The sequence below is a fragment of the Chiloscyllium plagiosum genome, chromosome 4, assembly GCF_004010195.1.
Source record: "Chiloscyllium plagiosum isolate BGI_BamShark_2017 chromosome 4, ASM401019v2, whole genome shotgun sequence".
In the NCBI taxonomy this organism is placed as follows: domain Eukaryota; kingdom Metazoa; phylum Chordata; class Chondrichthyes; order Orectolobiformes; family Hemiscylliidae; genus Chiloscyllium; species Chiloscyllium plagiosum.
This window is the reverse complement of record NC_057713.1, coordinates 54,477,496-54,497,898: the sequence shown is the minus strand read 5'-3', so window position 1 is coordinate 54,497,898 and position 20,403 is coordinate 54,477,496. Positions and strand designations below refer to the sequence as shown.

The window sequence follows — 20,403 nt, the reverse complement described above, 5'->3', positions numbered from 1 at the left end:
GTGTGGACTTGTTCGGCTGAAGGGCTGTTTCCATACTGTAGGGAATCTAATCTAATCTAAAAACATGTACTAAAATCAACTGAATTTAAATTATATCTGCTGCCAGGTAAAGATTTGAACTCATGTCTTCACAGTGTTAGCTCGAACCCCTGGATGACTTGTCAAGTAACATTTCCTCTTTGCTACCATTTCTCATTATGTGAAACAACAGAAATACCCCTACGAGGATTTGGTTTAATCAGTATCCACTTCACCTCCTAGTCAGGCATTAAGCTTCTAATCAGTTACCTCCAATTTCTAACTTAAACCAGTTTTTATCTAATTGTGTTCCACTTTGGATTCTCTATTTGCTTTGTCTTTTGTCTGCAACATCCTCAGTATTAAAATGGTTATACTTACTCAATATCCAGTACCATAGATGGATTAGACTGCTCTTTATTCAATTCATCATTGTAAAACAGTATTTTTCTGCTGCTGACCACGACATACTTTGATAAAAGAAGAGTTTGGCATTACAATTAAACATTTTGAATAACATTTAATAAAGAAATACAAAAGATTTTTTTTAAAAATCTTCCATTTGTTACTGAATATCCAAGAGGAAAACTCACCATCCTGTTCAGCACAATCTGTTAATCCAAACAAAGTTTCTTATCTGTATGATCAACCTCACAGACAAAAGCTTTGAGGTCTGATTGTCAAGATGAGCTGTTTTTGCTGGTAAAACTTTGAATTCAGTGGGACAAATGAGAGTTTGGACTCAAAAAAGGTAAATCAGAATACTTTCTAAATGGTGTAAAATCGGGAATTATGGAGATACGAACAATTTGGGAATTTAAGTTCACAAAGGAGCACAGGAACAGGAAGCGGCACTTTGTTCTTTTAAACCATCCTGCCATTCCGTGTCAAGTGGCTTAATTTCATGTTTTAGCCCCATTGCCTTTGTTTAGCAAAACAGAGTCAAGTTTCAAATTCTTTCATAGGATACTGGCAAGGCCTGCATTTGTTGCCCATCTCCAATTACTTTTACACTGAGTGGCTATTTCAGAGGGTAGTTAACAATCAACCAGATTTAAGGTAAACCAGAAAAAAGATGGTGGATTTCCTTCCCTAGTGAACCAGATCTATTTTTATGATAATTAATAGTTTTGACATTAGACCAGCTTTTTAACTGCAGATTTTATTGAATTCAAATTTCACCATTTGCCAGGGTGAGGTTAAAACACATGTGCCCTGAACATTATCCTGGCCCTCTGGATTGCCAGTCCAGTGACAATACCATCATACAATAGCTTCTCTTGTAGAAATTAGTTTCAAGCTTCTACCGCCTCTCAAAGAGAGGTTTTTCATGGCTTCACTTCTGAAAGGGCCTGCTTCTAATTTTTCAACAATGTTCCCTAGTCTTTGACACCTACATCAGCAGAAATATTTTCTCTCCACTATTCTTTCTGGCCCCTTATAATTTGAAAAACTTTGATATAAATCACTTAATTTTCTAAACTTCCGGAAATATTACTAGTTTGGCTGACCTCTCCTTGTAATTTAATCCATGGAGTCCAGGTATAATAAATCATTAAAAACTATTGGTGGGTACAAAAGTCAATAGAAAAGACTAATTTCAAGGAAGCTGGAAATTTAAAAGAGAAAAAGATTACTTTGGCTATATGCAGCCTTGCCACGCTTTATCTGGGGTATGACATTCAAATATGGGGAACTAACTTTTTGGAGGTTTATGTTACCTTTTAGAAAGAGGTGCATGACAGGGTCAACACAATGTCTCCTGGAATATTACTAGGCTTGTATTCAGTTCTACTTAAGAGATTGATCAAGGTTTTTAAATTGATGATAGGAGATTGATAAACGACAAACAGACACTATTCCCTTGCTTAAGGTATCACAGTCAAGAAGACACATTCAAAGTTAGAGACAGACATTCAGAAGCAAAATCAAAAAGTAAGTTTTCATACAGAGAATCAAACTCTGCCAAAATGTTTGTGAATACGAAGCCAATTTGAGTTTTCAAGAATAAGATTGATAAATTTTGGTTAGACGTGGATATCAAAGCAGGAATAATCAGATGATGAAATGTCCCACCCTGCTACTTGAAAAATTGGTCAGGCGCATCCCAGCAGTCCCATTTGAAACAGGACTTCCACCCCTCATACTGTCATGGAAGGGCCAACTTTGCATGCAGCTCTGCCCAATGTGATAAGGGCATTCTTGAAGGAGGAACTTCCCCTTCCTGCCCAAGGGCAGAGCAGAGTGACCTGCTGGGTTTGTATCCTGCCATGAACACCACTTATTTGTCATTTAAATGTTTCAACTGTGGTGACAGCAGGAAAACCGCTCTTTACCTTGCCTGCCCATGGAAAATTGCAAAGAGGTCAGGGGCAGCAACAGCCCCTGCCACTGCCGGAAAATGAAGTAACATAAAATTCTGACCCCAGGACATGATGCTAAGGGAGAAAAATTGAATTAAAATTCAGAGCAACTAAGCCTAAATGAATATCACAGCTGGTCCAAATAACTGCATGACTATATTCTCTCATGTTCCCAATTTCAATTTTAAATATATGCTGCTGCCTCGTGTGAATAAGAAATTTTACTTTCTCATGAACATTTGCATATTTATTCTCTTTATATTTTAAACCAGATATTGTTAGCTAGCTACTTAGATCCACACTAAAAACATTTTATCAAAAAGGACATTTTGTCCATGTTAAATGTGCAATTCAACAGTGCATTGTAGATTTCTGAAATTAAAAAAAAACAAGCTTCATACCTGTTTTTTCCATCCATATCTTTTGATGTTTGCCCTGTTTGGTATTGATAACCAGCCCTCCATCCTGGTTTCTAATTTCAAAAATAGGTTGAAATGAATAAAAACAATCCATAAGAAATTCTTTGGGAAAACAGCATCACCACCTTAGGTTTAGTCACATAGAATTACAGAAATGACACAGCTCTCACAATCAGGCTGCTAGTAATATCTCTTCGTCTCCTCCTTAACCTATTAGGATTATGAGATAAAGTCAAGAGGTATTTTAAACATTATTAAAAGTTCTTAAAGTTGAAATCTGGAGTCAAAATTCAAACTGCACACAACAATTTCATCATTTTAAATTTAAGGCTAAGTACAGGCTTGAGTAAACGCTACAGATATTTCTGGTCTGGTGTGCCAGCAATCTGGTCTGATTAACTGGTAATTATCACGGAACCACTTGTGACGCTGGCTGAATACTAACTGGCTGCCGGTTTTCATTTTTTAGAGATGGGATTGGGGGACAGTTTTAGGATGGCAACCTATAACTAGTGGTATGCCACAGGGATCAGTGCTGCGACCAGAATTTTAATGATTTGATGAGGGAAGTGAGTGTTCGATAGCCAAATCTGTGGACCACATTAAAAAAAGGTGGGAAGGCAAATGGTGACAATGAGTCTACAGAGGATATAGACAGATTAAATTAATTGGGCAGGACAAAACTCAGCAGATAGAAAATAATGTTGGAAATGTGAGGTTAAGTACTTTGACAGGAAGCATTGAGGAACTTAATTTTATTTACATGATGAAAGACTGCAGAAAGCTATGGAACAGAGGGAGTCCTCATACATGAGTAATGGAAATCTAGCATCCATGTTCTGTGGCTAATAAGGAAGGTAAATCTAACATTTGCCTTTATTTCAATAGGAATGAAATACAGAAGTAATGAGATTTTGCTAAAATTGCACAAGGTACTAGTCAGACCACAGTGGAATAATGTGAACTATTTCAGACCCCTAACTTAAGGAAATATATTATGGCATTGGAGACAGTCCAGAAGAGGGTCACCAGGCTGATATCAGGTATGATGGAGCTGTCTTATGAGGGGAGATTAAGTCGATCGCGCTTGTACTCATTGGAATATCTAAGAATGAAAGGTGCCCTTATTGAAACATACAAGATTCTTGGGAGACTTAGAGTCAGAGATGTACAGTATGGAAACAGACCCTTCGGTCCAACTCAACTATGCCGACCAGATATCCTAAATTAATCTAGTCCTGTTTGCCACCATTTGGCCCATATCCCTCGAAACCCTTTCTATTAATATACCCATCCAGATGCCTTTTACATGTTGTAATTGTACCAGCCTTCACCACTTCCTCTGGCAATTCATTCCTTACACGCACCACCCTCTGTGTGAAAAAGTTGTCCCTTTTGAATCTTTCCCCATACACCCCAAACTATGCCCTTTAGTTCCAAACTCCCCTACCCCAGGGAAAAGACCATGTCTATTTACCCTATCCATTCTCCTCATGATTTTACGAACCTCTATAAGGTCAGCCTCCGACTTGACAGGACAGATGTGGAAAGGTTGTTTACCTTTGTGGGACTGTCTAAAGCCAAAAGGTCATAATGTCAGTATTTAAGACAGATGAGAATTTTTTTCTCTTACAGGGTGGTGGATCCATGAAATTCACAAAGGGCTGTTGAAGCTTAGTCATTAAATATATTCAAGGCTGAGATAGGAAAATTTTTAATCAATTAAGAAAATCAAGGGTTATGTGGAAAAGACAGGAAAGTGGGGCTGAGAATTTAGATCAGCCATTATCTCACTGAATAGGGATATGGGCCAGGTGCTGGTAGGTGGAACTAGATTGGGTTAGGATACCTGGACAAGTTGGACCAAAGGGTCCGTTTCCGTGCTGTACATCTCTATGACTCTACAGAGCAGACTCGATGGGGTGAATGGCCTCTTTTGCTCTGACATCTTATGGTCTTATTTGAAAAATGATCATACTTCAAAAGTACTTCATTGGCTATTAAACACTTTGAGATACTGAAAAAGGGTACATAAAAGGGCGGCACGGTGGCACAGTGGTTAGCACTGCTGCCTCACAGCGCCAGAGACCCGGGTTCAATTCCCGACTCAGGTGACTGACTGAGTGGAGTTTGCACATTCTCCCCGTGTCTGCGTGGGTTTCCTCCAGGTGCTCCGGTTTCCTCCCACTGTCCAAAGATGTGCAGGTCAGGTGAATTGGCCATGCTAAATTGCCCGTAGTGTTAGATAAGGGGTAAATGTAGGGGTATGGGTGGGTTGCGCTTCGGCGGGCGGTGTGGACTTGTTGGGCCGAAGGGCCTGTTTCCACACTGTAAGAAATCTGTAAGAAATCTAATCTAAATGAAGTTTTTCTTTTCTTCCTGTTGCAGAGGTCCTCACCTCTATCTGTAATAGAGTAAGGTAATGCCAAACCTTCTTAATTAAGGCATTGTAGAAGCCCAAGTAGTGTGAAGAAACTCTGTACGCTTTTGGTCAATAGTATTATGAACACAGGATATACCGGTGGGTAATGCATATTGCAATAGCTAGTTTAATGAGTTCAGTTCGTAAAGCTAGTTAATTAGCAAGACTGTACCCACACCCCGATCCTGGTTATGTGGATCTGGATGAAATGTCAGCTCTTGGACATGGAAATGACCCTGTTAGGGAAGCTTGCTTACATTAGTAATGCTCTTTTTATAGCCTAATATCCTAAAGCGGGAAACATTCACGAAAACCTTTGCTCCATAAAGACACATGAGCCCCAGAATGTGATATTCTTCCTGACCAAGGTCAGAGCTATTGGCATTTCAGGGCATTTTTTAGACTTTTCTTGCGGTTTGTGAAAGTAGGCAAGTGGTCTATAATTGTACAGATTGCCTTGATTCCCTGCCATTTTTGGGCCTATTTTTGCCTCTGGATGTTCTTGTCAGAGGTTTTGGGAGCTATCAACACAATGAATGTTCTTACCAGTGAAGCAAGGAACAATACTTCTAGGCTCATTCAACCTTTGTTTCTTGAAGCAAGTTAATATCCCCTTGATTACCATGGAGATGAAAGATTATCAAGAATATGCAGGAATGTAGACTTAAGTTTAATATCAGGTTAGCTATGATCTTACTGAATGGCGGAGCATCCTCTAAGGACCAAGAGACCCTCTTGTTCATATGCATTTTTCGATGTAATAATCTCAAAATTGAAACAAACTGATAACTGCTACAACACATACATAACAAAAACAAATATCCTGTAGGATATTTGTCGCTTAGAACAAAAAATGTATAGAGACCAATAGGTCCAGGGAGCACTTGGGTATACTGGCTTGTAGCCTGGCCTCTTTCTATCTAAGTACATTCCTAACAAAGTTATATCATCCAAGTAGTAAGGACTGAATATGTGGAAGAACCTAAGTCCTATACATGCAAAGGGGTATTTTCATTTTATTCAGCATTATATCAGCATTTGAGAATATGCACTCATTCACAAATAAAGTTGCTAAAAAGAACCAGTTGAAGCAATTTGTGATATTAAAAACAGAACTAAAGAAGAGCCATATCAGACTCAAAACACTTTGTTTCTCTCTCCACAGACTCTGCCAGGCCTGCCGTGTTTCCCCACTAATTTCCATTTTTATTTCAGATTTCTAGAATCTGTAGCACTGCGGAGGGTGTGGCACACTGCTACAACACAGTGTGCTGCTGCCTAGTCTCCTGAACGGGGAGCGGACATTGCAAGTGGTCACTCTGTCAATGCTGTTGAAGTGAAGCAATGGTGGGGAGAGGCTTCAGTAATGCTGCAGGTCCCTTATACACAAATGTATGTCTATTCAGAAACAAACCCTAAGATAGAGAGAGAGAGAGCAAAGCAGGCAGAGCGAGGAAAAAGGAAACTTCAGAAAATTCTGAGTCCCAGAGGAGAGGCACTGAATCCGTTTTCCAAATAATCTACTATCTGAGCGAAATACTGCCTGCCCATCTCGTTCGGATAATCAAGGTTCGTCTGTAATTTGAGAGTGTAAAGCGAGGATAGACATTATTCCTATAAAGAAAACAATTATCTTTCATTTGACATTTCTTATTTTACAAGATGAATAGCAGACTTCCAATTTAAGTGCAATTACTCTTCCTCCCCAAATTAAATTGATGTCAACGTTTTCACTTCATATGTACTTTCAGAAACACTGGGGTGAGTGACACTAACTAAACTATTAATATACATTAAATGCTAATAATTAAGAGTCAAATAATTCCTCTCATTAATCTATTATATGTTGATTAATTAAAACATTTCTTTTTACAATCAATAGTAAGTGCAGTAATATCCATTATTTTAAAAAACTGATAGAATATATACAGACCCTGAAGGACTCTTAAATCAGTTACTTCAATAGCAAATGAGTAGAAATCAAGTCAGAAGGTCGCAAGAGGGCAGAGTTGGAGAATTACAGCTTTTTTTTGTTTTGTAGAAAGGGAAGATTACATAGATAGTAAAGGTGAAATCAAGATTTTGGTGGCCGTGAAGCCAGTGTAGGTTGGTGATTACAGGGAAGATGGGTGAGCAGAACTTTATGGATGTGAAGATATAGGTAAAAACAAGGACTGCAGATGCTGGAAACCAGATTCCAGATGAGAGTGGTGCTAGAAAAGCACAGCAGTTCAGGGAGCATCCGAGGAGCTGCCTGAACTGCTGTGCTTTTCCAGCACCACTCTAATCTAGGATGTGAAGATCTAGGTAGTTGAGTTTTGGATAAGCTGAGGTTTATGAAGTGTCAGCACAGCATAAGTGAGAGCAGGAATGGAAGTTGACAATCATTGTGGTGGAGAGAATATGAAGTCAGGAGCACAATTCAAGGTCAACTAAGATGCTGAGAGTGCAATGGCTCAATAAAGATAGTGACAAAAAAGCTGCAGATGCTGGAATCCAAAGTAGACAGGCAGGAGGCTGGAAGAACACAGCAAGCCAGGCAGCAGAGTTGACATCAGAATTGATGGTGAGTGAAATAACTTTGTTTTGGGGCCAGAATATGTTGTCATTTGTATTCCTAATTTCTACTTGAAAAAATAAACTGTTGAACTTTATTCAAACAAAGATATTATGGAAGTGAGGTACTTGGTCCTCAGTGTATCTGTGTAAATGTGCTTTTCGGTGATGTCACCAAAGTGCAGCATCTATATGAGAAACAGAAGCTTATCATAGTTCAGTACACTAAAACACCATATCTAGATTTCAGCAGTCTTTTCTGAACCTTATGTTCAGATTTTTTTCACAAAATATCATTATGACTTTTAGAATATTTCAAAGTTGTGAGAAACATGTTGACAACTGTCGGTATTTCACTTGCGTAAGAGTAAAGCAACAATGATTGCTTATGAAAAAAAAAACCATGCCAAGCTGCATTCAATATTTTTACAGTAATGCTATCAAAATTTGAGATTTGAAAGGTTTAAAAGACAGCATCCCATGAACAAGATGAACTCTGAAAACTACAATGGTGGCTCTGCATTACAATAAAAAATAAGGAAATTATAATGTCACGGGAAATTCATAAAATTTCCCTAATTTTACTTTATCATGCTCCATAGAAAATTTGATGATTTTAATCATACATGATAAAACTTAGAACTATTTTGAAAAATATCTGAATATCAAAGGATTATTGCATTACTTTAAACTTCTTTAGTCATTAACCTTTTCTGAACGTCATGAACATTTCTTAGCCTTGAACATCATTTGAAAATTATGGCAAATGAAAATACTAATGACCGTTTCTTGTTGTGTCTGGGTGTTCCTATTAAATGTTAAAACGTTCTCATGGGTAAATCAATAAATACTGTGGATGGACAAAAAGGAATGCTGTTCTTTAAACATCACACGACTTAATTAGATACAAATAGAGTCAGACATCAAATGTCAGCCAGCATGCAAAAAGTGCAAATAGAACAAGACTTTCAATTTACTCACTGGAAAAAGATAGATAAGATATGTGTTGCAAGAGGAACACCCAACTAGGCACAAAGAATAAAAAGGCATTTCCATGAAAAATTAGAACATTATTTTCTGTCAGAGTTTTAAGAAAAAAACCCTTAAAGTAAATGGATTTTTAATGTACAAACAAATAGTGTGAGCAAGTCAATACCTGAGTAGGAAGATGTCAGTGCAAACTGTGTATTTGAAATCAAGTATCAATAACAGTAGAATATTTGCCAGCAGAAAAGCAAAAATGGAACAGTATCATAGAGATGATGGCAGATGCGACAATTTTAATTCCTCTTTTGTATCTTTTTTATACAATCATAGAATGGGTACAGAACAGAAGGCGGCAATTCAACTCAATGAGACAGTATCAACTTCCAACAGAGAAATTTACTAGATTCCCATTGTCCTAAAAGTTATTTCTCTTTAAGAGGCCAATAGGCTATTTTCACAGAGCCTCGGAGACTGGGGGGGATACCTTGTACGGGTTTATAAAATCATGAGGGGCATGGATAGGGTAAATTGACAAGGTCTTTTCCCTGGGGTGGGGAAGTCCGAATGTTTAAGGTGACAGGAGAAAGATTTAAAATGGGCCTAATGGGCAACGTTTTCATGCAGAGGGTGGTGTGTGTATGGAATGAGCTTCCAGAGGAAGTGGTGGAAGCTGGTACAATTACAACATTTAAAAGGCATCTGGATGGGTGTATGAATAGGAAGGGGTTGGCGGGATATGGCCAAATTCGAGCAAATGGGACTAAATTTATTTAGGATATCTGGTTGACATGAACGAGTTGGACTAAAGGGTCTGTTTCCATGCTGTATATCTCTATGACTAGTGCTTTCTCTTTTGAAAGCCATAATTGAATCTGTCTCCACCACATTTTAAGGCTGTATTGTCCAAACACCTCATGATTTTGAATACCTCCATCAAAGCTCTTCTACAAAGATTCTTTTCTTTGAGGGGTATGTTATCAGCTTTTCAAACTTATCTACATAACTGAAGTCCCTCTGGCCTGGAACTATTTTGTAAATATTTTCTGCAGCCTTTCTAAAATCTTCACATTTTCCCTAAAATGTAGTGACTAGATTGTACAAATAATCCAGCTGAGGCTAAATCAGTGTATTTTTATGAAGCTTCTTTAATATCCATTCTTTTGTATTGTATGGGTTAGATTTTCAAGTCTCCTAAAAAGCTGAAACTGAGTGCGGGAATTGGAAAAGAATCTGTAAGGCCACAAATTACTCGTTCAAAAACAGCCTCATGCTAACTTCCAGAGGCGAACTGAATTCAGGTTGTGATCTTATAGGTGCATCCTATGATGAAAAGATCACCCTGACAGTGTTAAGGGACATTTGTATTTAATGCTCTGTGTAGTTCTGGTGAGTTAAATGGGTTTTGGTAGCTTGTGGAAAACCACAGACAGGAGTCTTTGGGAACCATAGGGGAAGCCTGCCAAAGTCAGGAACATGCCAACAGATAAGCGTTAAATTTTGTGACATATAAATATTATGTGATGTTGTTACAAGTTAACTATGTAATTACTGTAGTGACCAGATCAAAGTGCTCTGTCTTGAAAAGGCAAGTTGACTATTATATTCATCAATATTTTTTGTAAGTGTTGAGATGCACAAGAGTAATTTTCCTAATGGAAAAAAGTATAACTGTTATTGCAGTGTGTTGCTCATACTTCATGTATTTTGGACTTTTTTAGTTACACATATTCAAGTATTAACAGCAGTTAAATAGAGGAAGCAGGTCGTGAAACTATTAAAACATTGCTGAGCTAACTGCAACTCAAACAAGCCTGGCTTTATTACATTTAAAAGCTAGCACATGTTTATCTTGCATGATCAGAGTTTTTGATGAAAATGAAACATAAGTAGTTAATGATCCCCTGTTAGACCTCTTAGTGGAATCTGGAAATGTGCAAAGATTGCTACTGCATCCATTAGAAACATAAACTATGCACACGGGTTACAGTTGTGTTGAAGGTAAACATTTATGTTTGAGAAAATTATCCAAAGCTTGCTACATTGTCATAGAAATAGACTGTCAGAAATTTAAAAAATAAGTTTTCCAGGCCGTGGAAGCAGGCAGTTGCACTTTTCCTTTGGTGTTGACAAACACCTTATTGGATTGACAGACCCAACAACAGACTGTTAGTTGTGCCTGCATATTGAGCAGAAAAAGTACAAATGTTATTGTCTACCTTGTGGAATGCAGATTGAGCATAAGCTCAGTTTAGGTTTGGTAAGGGAAAAGGTTTGGGAGGCTTGACTAGTTTGCAGCTAGAGGAAGATATCTCAAGTGGTCTTTATAGAACCTTGTGTAGAAAACAGCAGAGCTTTATTGGAAGCAGTGAAAAGGCATTGGGTGTCTGCTGCAACCAGAACAATGTGCTGAGGATCGACAATCATAACATTTAAATATAAGTTGAAGGGTTGCTTAGCCAAGAAGCTAATGATAATGTCCCTATAACTTATTACTTCAGAGAATAGCTAGAACACTGAAGAGAATTTTAAAAAATTCTACAGGTCTGTGGCATTCCTTGTGAGTTAACCAATAAAGAAGTGAATACACCTCCAAGATTGATATAATGCATAAGGGATTTCATGTGATAGGATAAACTAAAAGGTAGAATCAAGTTAATGGTGTAAGTAGTTCCAAACTACAGTGTTAAGAGAAAAATGCTTACTTTGTTGAATGCTTCTCATAGACAATAAAGTTTGTTCCTATGTAAAAATGAGAAAGCTTATGGCATGTTCTGTCAGTTCATTATGGCATAGTACTTACAATTTCAAAATTTGCAAAGTTGAATAGTCAAGGCTAAATCTTTGATAGACATCAAAAAATGCAGTGGTCCTTGTGAAAGACATTTAGTCAGATAAATGAATGAGAAAAATTTTAGTGGGAAATGAGCCAAATGCTGACACATGGGACTAGTTCAGTTTCGGAAACCTGGTTGGTATGGATAAGTTGGACTAAAAGGGCCTGTTTCCATACTGTATGATTCTACTGATCTCTGGGGATACTTATTCTGTACATTCCTCCAGTGTGAAAAATAATTATTTACCACTACATTATGCTTTCTATCATTCAGCCAACTTCATAACCATATCGTCATTGTTGCTTTTGTTGCACTCGTGACAACGTTGCTCACAAGCCTGTTATATAATACATTACAACATCTTGTGGAACAGCATGCAGACAACATTACCCTCATTAAAAATCTCAATCAAGCTGGTTAAATACAATTTATCTTTAATATAACTATTACTTAAGTGTCAGTTAATTTTGACCTGAATTGTCATCTCCTATCACAAAGGTTATAATAACTGGCCTGTTATTGGTGTTTTTAGGCTTGCATTCTGCTTTGAACTAAGGAGCAATATTTGCATTTCTTCGGTACTGTGACACCATCCCCTATCTAAGGGGAATTGGAAGAAGGGATTTACTTGATTTCCCCTTTTCTTTTGTCAGCATTCTCAAGTACATTTCATGCTTCAAGCTGGGATGATATTGTTTTAGAACCAAACATTTTCACTTGTGAATGTGTAGAGTTAGCTATAAATATTGTTTAGATCAAATATAGCAGTCAGCTCCACAATAAAGTTCCCTCTTTGTACCCAAAATGTTTGAATGAAATTAGAAAGTGCACTTCTTCATGTGTATATCAAGTTTTTAACTTGTTTCATCAGCAATATTTAGTCCACTAACTTAAAAGTGCGAGATTGTGACAATTTTTTAATATTTGGTACTAATCAGGTTATCAGAATTGTCCAAATTAACTTTATTTGGGATTTGAAAACCACCAGCCAAGGGAGACATTTTTCCTGGTCTGAACCGAAATTGTGGTTCCAGAAATCAAACAATGACATGCTAATCCATTGAACCACCCGATCCTCTTTAACTTGGCCAGTCCATCATCTTCAGCAAGGATAACTTGGGAAAAAAAAAGTGGATAATGGATGGTAATGTTTGCAAGTTTAGAAAAAAATTAACATCTCAGAAAATGTTTAGTTATATTCAGATTCTGTTTTCTTTTTATAGTGAACCTGCTTTTATCATACCATCACAAACTATTCTTCAGTTATTCAAAATACGTTTAAATCAAACAATATGCTTTAGCCAAAATAATTAAGTCTGAGTCAACCTTACCAGCTACATTTCCATCAGAATCCTCAGTCTGTAAACTGGATACACTTGTGCTATCCATACGAAGTTGGAGGTCTTGAAGCTTAGAACGAAGTTGCTCAAGATCACTGTCCTTGCTATCAAGTTGCATTTGGAGCTCTGTACGAAGGTTAGATTCCTCTGCTAATTGCTGTAATATTGAAACAAAATAGTAAAAATAAGAAAAAAATGAGATACCTCAGAATAATAGTAAAACATTTGTTGATGTCACTATTAATTAAAAACACTTCCTTCAAATACATTTCATTGCCCATGTACTAAGTCAACTAGCTATTGATGACTTAAGGAGTGACTAAAAGGAACCATAAATCACAATCTCAGAGCTATAAATAATAAAGATCTGCATCATGGCATTATTTACTCCATACTTGCATAGTTCCTGATCACTCATGTCAAAACATAGTCTGGAATTACCTGATCAAGTCGCAACACTTTCTGACCACATTCTGGAAGTCTTGCAACGCATTGCTACCTTTACTGGTTTGATGTTGCATTTACTGCAATGTAGTCCACCCTATTTCACTTTTCACTATATACCACCTTCATCTCAAATTCAGGAATGAGACACCAGGAATGCACAGACAAAATGGGTGCTCATTTTGAAATCACTCATTTTGCACTTTTTAAAATCTCTATGATAGAGTTCAAATGTACATAATTGTAATGAAAACTGTCTATGCAAACCTGTCATCAAATTCCTCCCAAGTAGACTGCAGTGCTGCAACTGGAGGAGTGTGTGAATAAAATGTGGATTAATGAAATCAAATTACAAGTGTGCACTGCCAAACTTCTAACAGATCATGGTATCAATATAAAGACAGTCAACATATCTATGTAAAATTTTCTTACTGCCTGCATTTCATTTAGGTCCTTCTGATATTTCACAACCATATGACTGTATTTCTCTCTTTCTTGGTTCAATTCCAGTTGCAATTTTTTGTTTTCCTTTTCTTTTTTCCGGACATCTGCTGTATTTGCTTTCTTTCGATCCACTTTTATATCTTTTCGGTTCATAATCTCAGCAAGTTTATTAACAGCCTGATTGAGGCAAACATACAGAACATGCATGAAAATTAATCAATACAAACTATTCAAAAACTGTATTAGAACATAGCTATGTATAGTTAGTTTAGCATTTTTTTTAGAAACCTACTTGTGTTTTCAGTGTACGTTCTTGGTTAATTATCTTTTCATAATTGATTTTCATGTTATTTAGATCTTCATCCCTCCTCTTCTGTGACTCTAGAAAAAGTTTAAAATAGTGTGCATTATTACTGGACCTTATAGAGTCAGAGTCAGAGTTATACAGCTGTGTGATGAACAAACTTTAAACAAAAAGAGAAGCATCAAAAGAGTTTGTAACACCAAAGGCAGATACTTGCTAGAAAAATCTAAAACCCAAACCCAATGTCCTGTTCTTCAGGACTGAGCATCTTCCTCTGCTTTGAATGCTTATCTATTACAGTTTAAATGATTTACAGCATTTTAATAATTTGTAAATAATAACTATGTATTCAAATAGCTTGGAGTTCAAGATGGTTACCAGACAAATTCTAAGTGTTTTAAATGCCATCTCACGCCATCTTTTTCTCTACTTCCTCTATCAGTCTTGTGCTCACTAACCTACTTTGATTTGATTTGTTATTGTCACATGTACTGAGATACAATAAAAAGAAATGTTAGCATGCTATCCAGACAAATCAAACCTTACATAAGTATATCAGGGTAATAGAACAGATTGCAGAATATAGTGTTACAGATACAGAGAAGGTGCAGAGAAAGATTAACTCTTATAAATGAGAAATCTGTTCAAAAGTCTGATAACAACAGGAAAAAGCTGTTCTTGAATCTGTTGGTACATGTTTTCAAACTTTTGTATCTTCTGCCCAACAGAAGAGGGTGGAAGAGATTATAACCAGGTTGGGAGGGGTACTTGATTATGTTAGCTGCTTTCATGAGGCAGCAGGAAGTATAAATGGTGTCAACGGAAGAAAGGCTGGTTTTCGTGATGGACTGGCCTATGCTCACAACTGTGCAATCTCTTACGGTCTTGGGCAGAGCAGTATCCGTACCAAACTGTGATGCATCTGCATTGTATATTTTCTATGGTGCATTTTTAAAAAGTGATGAGAGTCATTGTGAACATGACAAATTTCCTTAGCCTTCTGAGGATGCAGAGGTATTGGTGTGCTTTCTTGACTATAGTGTCAAAGTGGATAGACCAGAACGGATTATTGCTGATATTTAACCCAAGGAAGTCAAAGCTCTCAACTATCTCCACCTCAGCATCACTGATACAGGCAGGGGCTTGTCTTCCACTGCTTCCTAAAATCGATGACCAGCTCCTTTGTTTTGGTAATATTGAGGGACAAAAAGATGCCTTTACAGAATCTCACTAGACTCTCCATCTCTTTGCTGTACTCATGGTTTGGGATCCGACACACTACGATGGTGCCATCAGCAAATTTGTAAATGCAGTTAGAGCTGAATTTGGACACACAGTCACAGGTGTATAAGTACTATAGCAAGGGGTTGCTTACGCAGCCTTGCGGGGTACCAGTGACGAAGATTACTGTGGAGGAGGTGTAGTCAGCTATTCTTAACTGATTACTGTCTGCGGGTCAGGAAGTTGAGGATCCAGATGCAAACGAAGGAGCAGAGTCCTAGGTCTCTGAATTTGGAGATGAGATTTATCGGAATTATGTATCGAAGGTGGAGCTAAAGTCAACAATTAGGAGTCTGATGCATGTGTCCTTATTTTCCAGATGGTTCAGGGACGAGTGTAAGGCCTGGGAGACAGTCTCCACCGTGGACCTATTGCGATGGTAGGCAAACTGTAGTGGATCAAAGCAATTTGGGACTGGACTTTAAAATTATCTTCCTTATTTCCAATACCTCCTTGACCTTGCCCTTCTCTGTTTTTGTAATATCCTCAAAACCCACAACCATCAAAACTATCTGCACTCTTCTGATCCTAGCCTTTTGTGCATTCCCAAATATGAGTGTGCCACCATTGTTGACTATGGCTTTCATTCCCTAGGCTACAAGCTCTGAAATTTCTTCCATGCATTTTCTGCTTCTCAACCTCATCTTCTTCTCTAACACTGAAGTCCTTCTTTGACCAAGCTTTTGGCCATCTAACCTAATATCTTGCTGTGTAACTCAGTATCATAATTTTATTTTATAATGCTCCTGTGAATTGCATACTTCATTGTGTTAATGATACAATATAAATAAGTTGTTGTAGCAGCAGTTGATCAGAGTTCTCAAACCATATCATGATAGAACATAGGAAAATAACTCTCTCTCCACTTGCTCTCACATGTATTTAAGAGCAACCCCTCTCCATCTCAACTATGCGAAGGGATGAGAGATCTTCCCTGGCGGAAAGGAGGATGATAATGTCAGGCTTCTCAATGAAAAAGATAAATTATCCTTTTTTATCCACAGATTATCCTCCTAATATTCTGAATGAACTTTTTAAATGGGTTTGAAAATAATGAATTTAAGGAACATGTGATTCTGCAGCAAATGTTACTTGGTGAACTAGAAAGGTTTTGTAAAAAAAGTCAAAAGAACTGTGGATGCTGGAAATCAGAAACAAAAACAAAAACAGAAATCGCCGGAAAATCTCAGCAGGTCTGGCAGCAACTGTGGAGAGAAATCAGAGTTAACATTTTGGGCCCAGTGACTCTTCTTCAGAACTGGAGTTCAAAATGAGGAGGATTTTGTGTTACTATCAATAAGTGGGAGAGAATCAAACAAATCAAGTGAGTTAATTCATGGAAAACATAATGTTTAGATCAATGGAAAAGTTCTTAAGAAATACAATCATCAGTTGGCAGTTTCCCTCATTCTGTTCTTTCAGAAATTGTTTGACATACAATGGTTCCTTATTGTTGGAAATCAGCCATCATTTTGCTTTTTGGTCATGAGATTTTGGTGTTGCTGGCTAGGCCAGCATTTATAGCCCACCCCTAGCAGCTAGAGGACAGTTCTAAGACAACCACATGTCCGTGGATCTGGAGTCACATGCAGGAAAGAATGGTAGATTTCCTTCCCTAAAGGATATTTGTGAACCAGTTGGGTTTTTCACAGCAATTGACAGCAGTTGTATCATTGCCATTGGACTAGCTTTATAATTTCACATTTTATTTCCAAAACTTGAATTCAAATTTCACCATCAGTCACGGTGGACTTTGAACGCATGTCCTCAGAAAATTAGCCTGGCGTTCTGGATTACTAGTCCAATGGTATCATTTCCCCAGTTGCTAAAGGACAGGCTGCTGAACTGATAGATTATAAGAGCAAAGAAGTGTCTCAAAGAATATTGTGTCAAAGAGTTTTTTACGTCCTCTTCCATATACTGATCACCTATATTTTGTCTATCAACCTTATAAGACAATGGATGGTTTTGTTCTGATTTTGACCCATTTGATTTAACACAGATTAGGCAGCCTTGTTTGTGCTACCATATTGATGTTTGCTTTAGCTTTTCATGCCATGCAACCATTTAAGCTTACTGAAAAAAAACTTGCGTTGAATTCTACTCTCCCATTTTAGTTCGCCATTTTCTTTCAAACAAGAGCTACTGGATATTAGTTTCCACATTTTACTGAGTGCCCGTGAAAATTACTAGATCTCTTCTATTCATTTCAGTATCTATATAAATGGCCACCAATCAGAACATGACAGCATAACAAACTACAAGTATGCTGATGAAAAACTAGCATATAGGGGACATCAGAAATAAGGAAGAAAACTACAGAAACTTGGTGGAGAAGTTTGCAAAATGGTGTATTAACAATTCTCTTAAACCTTACAAAAATAAATCAAAAGCACCAGTGATAGTCTTTTAAAATAAAACTGGTCACTAATATCATTCTTGCAAAGATTCACGATGTGGACACTGTAACAGTTATGAGCATATACGTGTAAAACTAAATTATAAATTGAATTGATGGGAATAGTATATAGATGTGGTGCCCAAGGAGCTTACGTAATTAAGTGATCTCAAATATCCTTTTCAGCAGATCCTACGATTATGAAATCGTTCCATTTGGTTGTGGTTGACTGTTATCCTTTTTGGATGTCTCACCTGCTACTATTGTCTTAGGATAGCAGATTTTTCAAGGATGCAGAGATTAATGAACCAGGCAGGATGGATATTTGATGAGTAAAAAAAAATCTTTGAAATATTTTGATGAAAGCAAAAGAATGCCATGAATAATTAGTTTTAAGGGGGGGATCCTAATTGATGCAGGACAAATTAGTTACTGAACTCATTTATGCCCTTAACAGGACATACATGTATGGACATGAATATGCACTCGGGGTGAGACTTACTGACTGATTATTTTATTGCACTGGTGTAGTTGAATCTGTGAGCTAAAGTGATTTTCATTCGTCTGTTGTATTATTCATTTATGTTATTTTCTTTAAACAAAGGAGCAAAGGACCGAAAATGAATTTCTGTATGGACAATAAAGGGCAATTAAATTTTATTGAATTGAAAGCTAAAGGCTTTGTCATCACCAAGAAGAAGGTGCTGGCGAAGCTGATTGTTCTGAAGGTAGATAAATCACCCAGACCAGAAGGACTACATGCCAGAGTTCTGAAGGAGGTAGCTGAGGAGATATTGGAGGCATTGGAGGTGATGTTTCAGGAATCACTAGAGTCATGAAGAGCCCCACAGGACTGGAAAGTGGATCATTTAATACCTCTGTTTAATAAGGGAGGGTGGTAGAAGACAGGAAAGTATAGACCAATTCGCCTGACTATTGTCATTGGTAAGATTTTAAGAGTCCATTATTAGAGATTGCGGAGAATTTGGAAGTGCACACTAAAATAGGGTTGAGTCAGCACAGCTTCATCAAGAATTATTTGAGGAGGTAATGAGCAAGTTAGACAAAGAAGATCCTGTGGACATGATCCTGTGGACATGATCACAGGATTTCCAGAAAGCCTGTGACTAGGTGCCGCACAGGAAGCTGCTAAATAAGGTAAGAGTCCACGGTTTTAAAGGCAAGGTATTGGCATGGATTGAGGATTTGCTGACTGGCAGAAGGCAGACAGGAAGGAAAAGGAGTCGTTTTCAGGATGGCAGCTGGTGACTAGTGGAGTTCCAACGGAGCCTGTATTGGGACCACAACTATTCATGTTATACATTAACAATCTGGAAGGAACTGAGGGCACTTTGGGTGATGGTAGTGTTGAAGAAGCGAGGAAGCTACAGAAGGACTTGGACAGGCTCAGAGAGCAGGCAAAGAAGTGTTATTGAACTGATAATCTGAAGACTAGGCTTAATGCTCCAGAGGTATGAGTTCAAATTCCAGCATAGTTTGAATACAATGTAGCAAAGCATGAGGTTACACACTTTGGTAGGAAGAAGAGGCGCAGACTATTTTCTAAATAGGGAAAGACTTTGGAAATCAGAAGCACAAAGGGACTGTGGGAGTCCTCGTTCAGGAGTCTCTTAAGGGTAACATGCAGGGTTCAGTTGGCAGTTAGGAAGGCAAATGCAATGTTAGCATTCATTTCAAGAGTACGACTGAGGCTGTATAAGGCTCTAATCAGGCCATTTTTGGAGCTGTCGGCAGTTTTGGGTCCCATATGTATGGAAGAATGTGGAGGCTTTAGAAGCGGGCTGAGGGTGATTAATCTGTGGAACTCATTGCCACACAGAGCTGCGGAGGCCAAGTCATTGAGTGTATTTAAGACAGAGCTAGACTGTTTCTCGATTGGTATGGGAATCAATGGTTATATGGAGAAGGCAGAATATTGGAGTTGAGAAACATATCAATCAGGATCAAATGGTGTAGTGTATTCAACAGGCTGAATGGCCAAACGTTTCTCCTATATCTTATGACCTTACAGTATTAAGCACATCCCAACAGATATTTCCAATTGGTATTACAGGAGATTTAGGAGAAATCATGACTGATATACATTATACTGAATCTCGGAAAGCAAAATGTCAGTCAGTGAAGCATAAGGATGAAACATATGCATTTTATTTTTGGGGGTCTTTAATCAAGTGTAATGTTTAGAAGAAAATATTTTCATTCAAAATTGCATGTCTTTTAAAGTAGTTTCGATTGAGTAAATGTTAATATGGTCTCAAGAGCCAGAGTAGAAGTCAAGAGATTTGGACCACCTGTAATTGTAGAATGATATTAACTCATGGCTACCACTCGATGGTAAAACTTTTCAGTTCATCAAAATATGGTTGCTGGGTATGTTAGGATACTAAGAATGTTATTGAACTGATAATCCGAAGACTAGGCTTAATGTTCCAGAGGTAAGGTTCAAATTCTAGCATAATGTTTGACTTGACCATTGAGTTAAATGGATTAGGTTCAGAACAGTTCTAGCAGTTCAAAATTGGATGGCCATGAGGCATTGCACACCATCAGCAGCAACATAATTGTATTCATC

At 37.6% G+C, this 20,403-nt stretch overlaps 1 protein-coding gene across 1 annotated transcript in view; it reads right to left on the bottom strand.

Moving 5' to 3' along the window:
- Positions 1 to 20,403, bottom strand: part of rock1 (Rho-associated, coiled-coil containing protein kinase 1) — a 205,992-nt gene that overhangs the window by 18,801 nt on the left and 166,788 nt on the right. The window contains exons 25-29 of the mRNA XM_043688241.1: positions 14,120 to 14,208; positions 13,816 to 14,004; positions 12,931 to 13,096; positions 2,783 to 2,853; positions 400 to 488 (exon numbers count right to left, since the gene is read on the bottom strand). Coding sequence (XP_043544176.1) covers positions 400 to 488; positions 2,783 to 2,853; positions 12,931 to 13,096; positions 13,816 to 14,004; positions 14,120 to 14,208 — 604 coding nt within the window. The remainder of the gene's footprint in view (positions 1 to 399; positions 489 to 2,782; positions 2,854 to 12,930; positions 13,097 to 13,815; positions 14,005 to 14,119; positions 14,209 to 20,403) is intronic.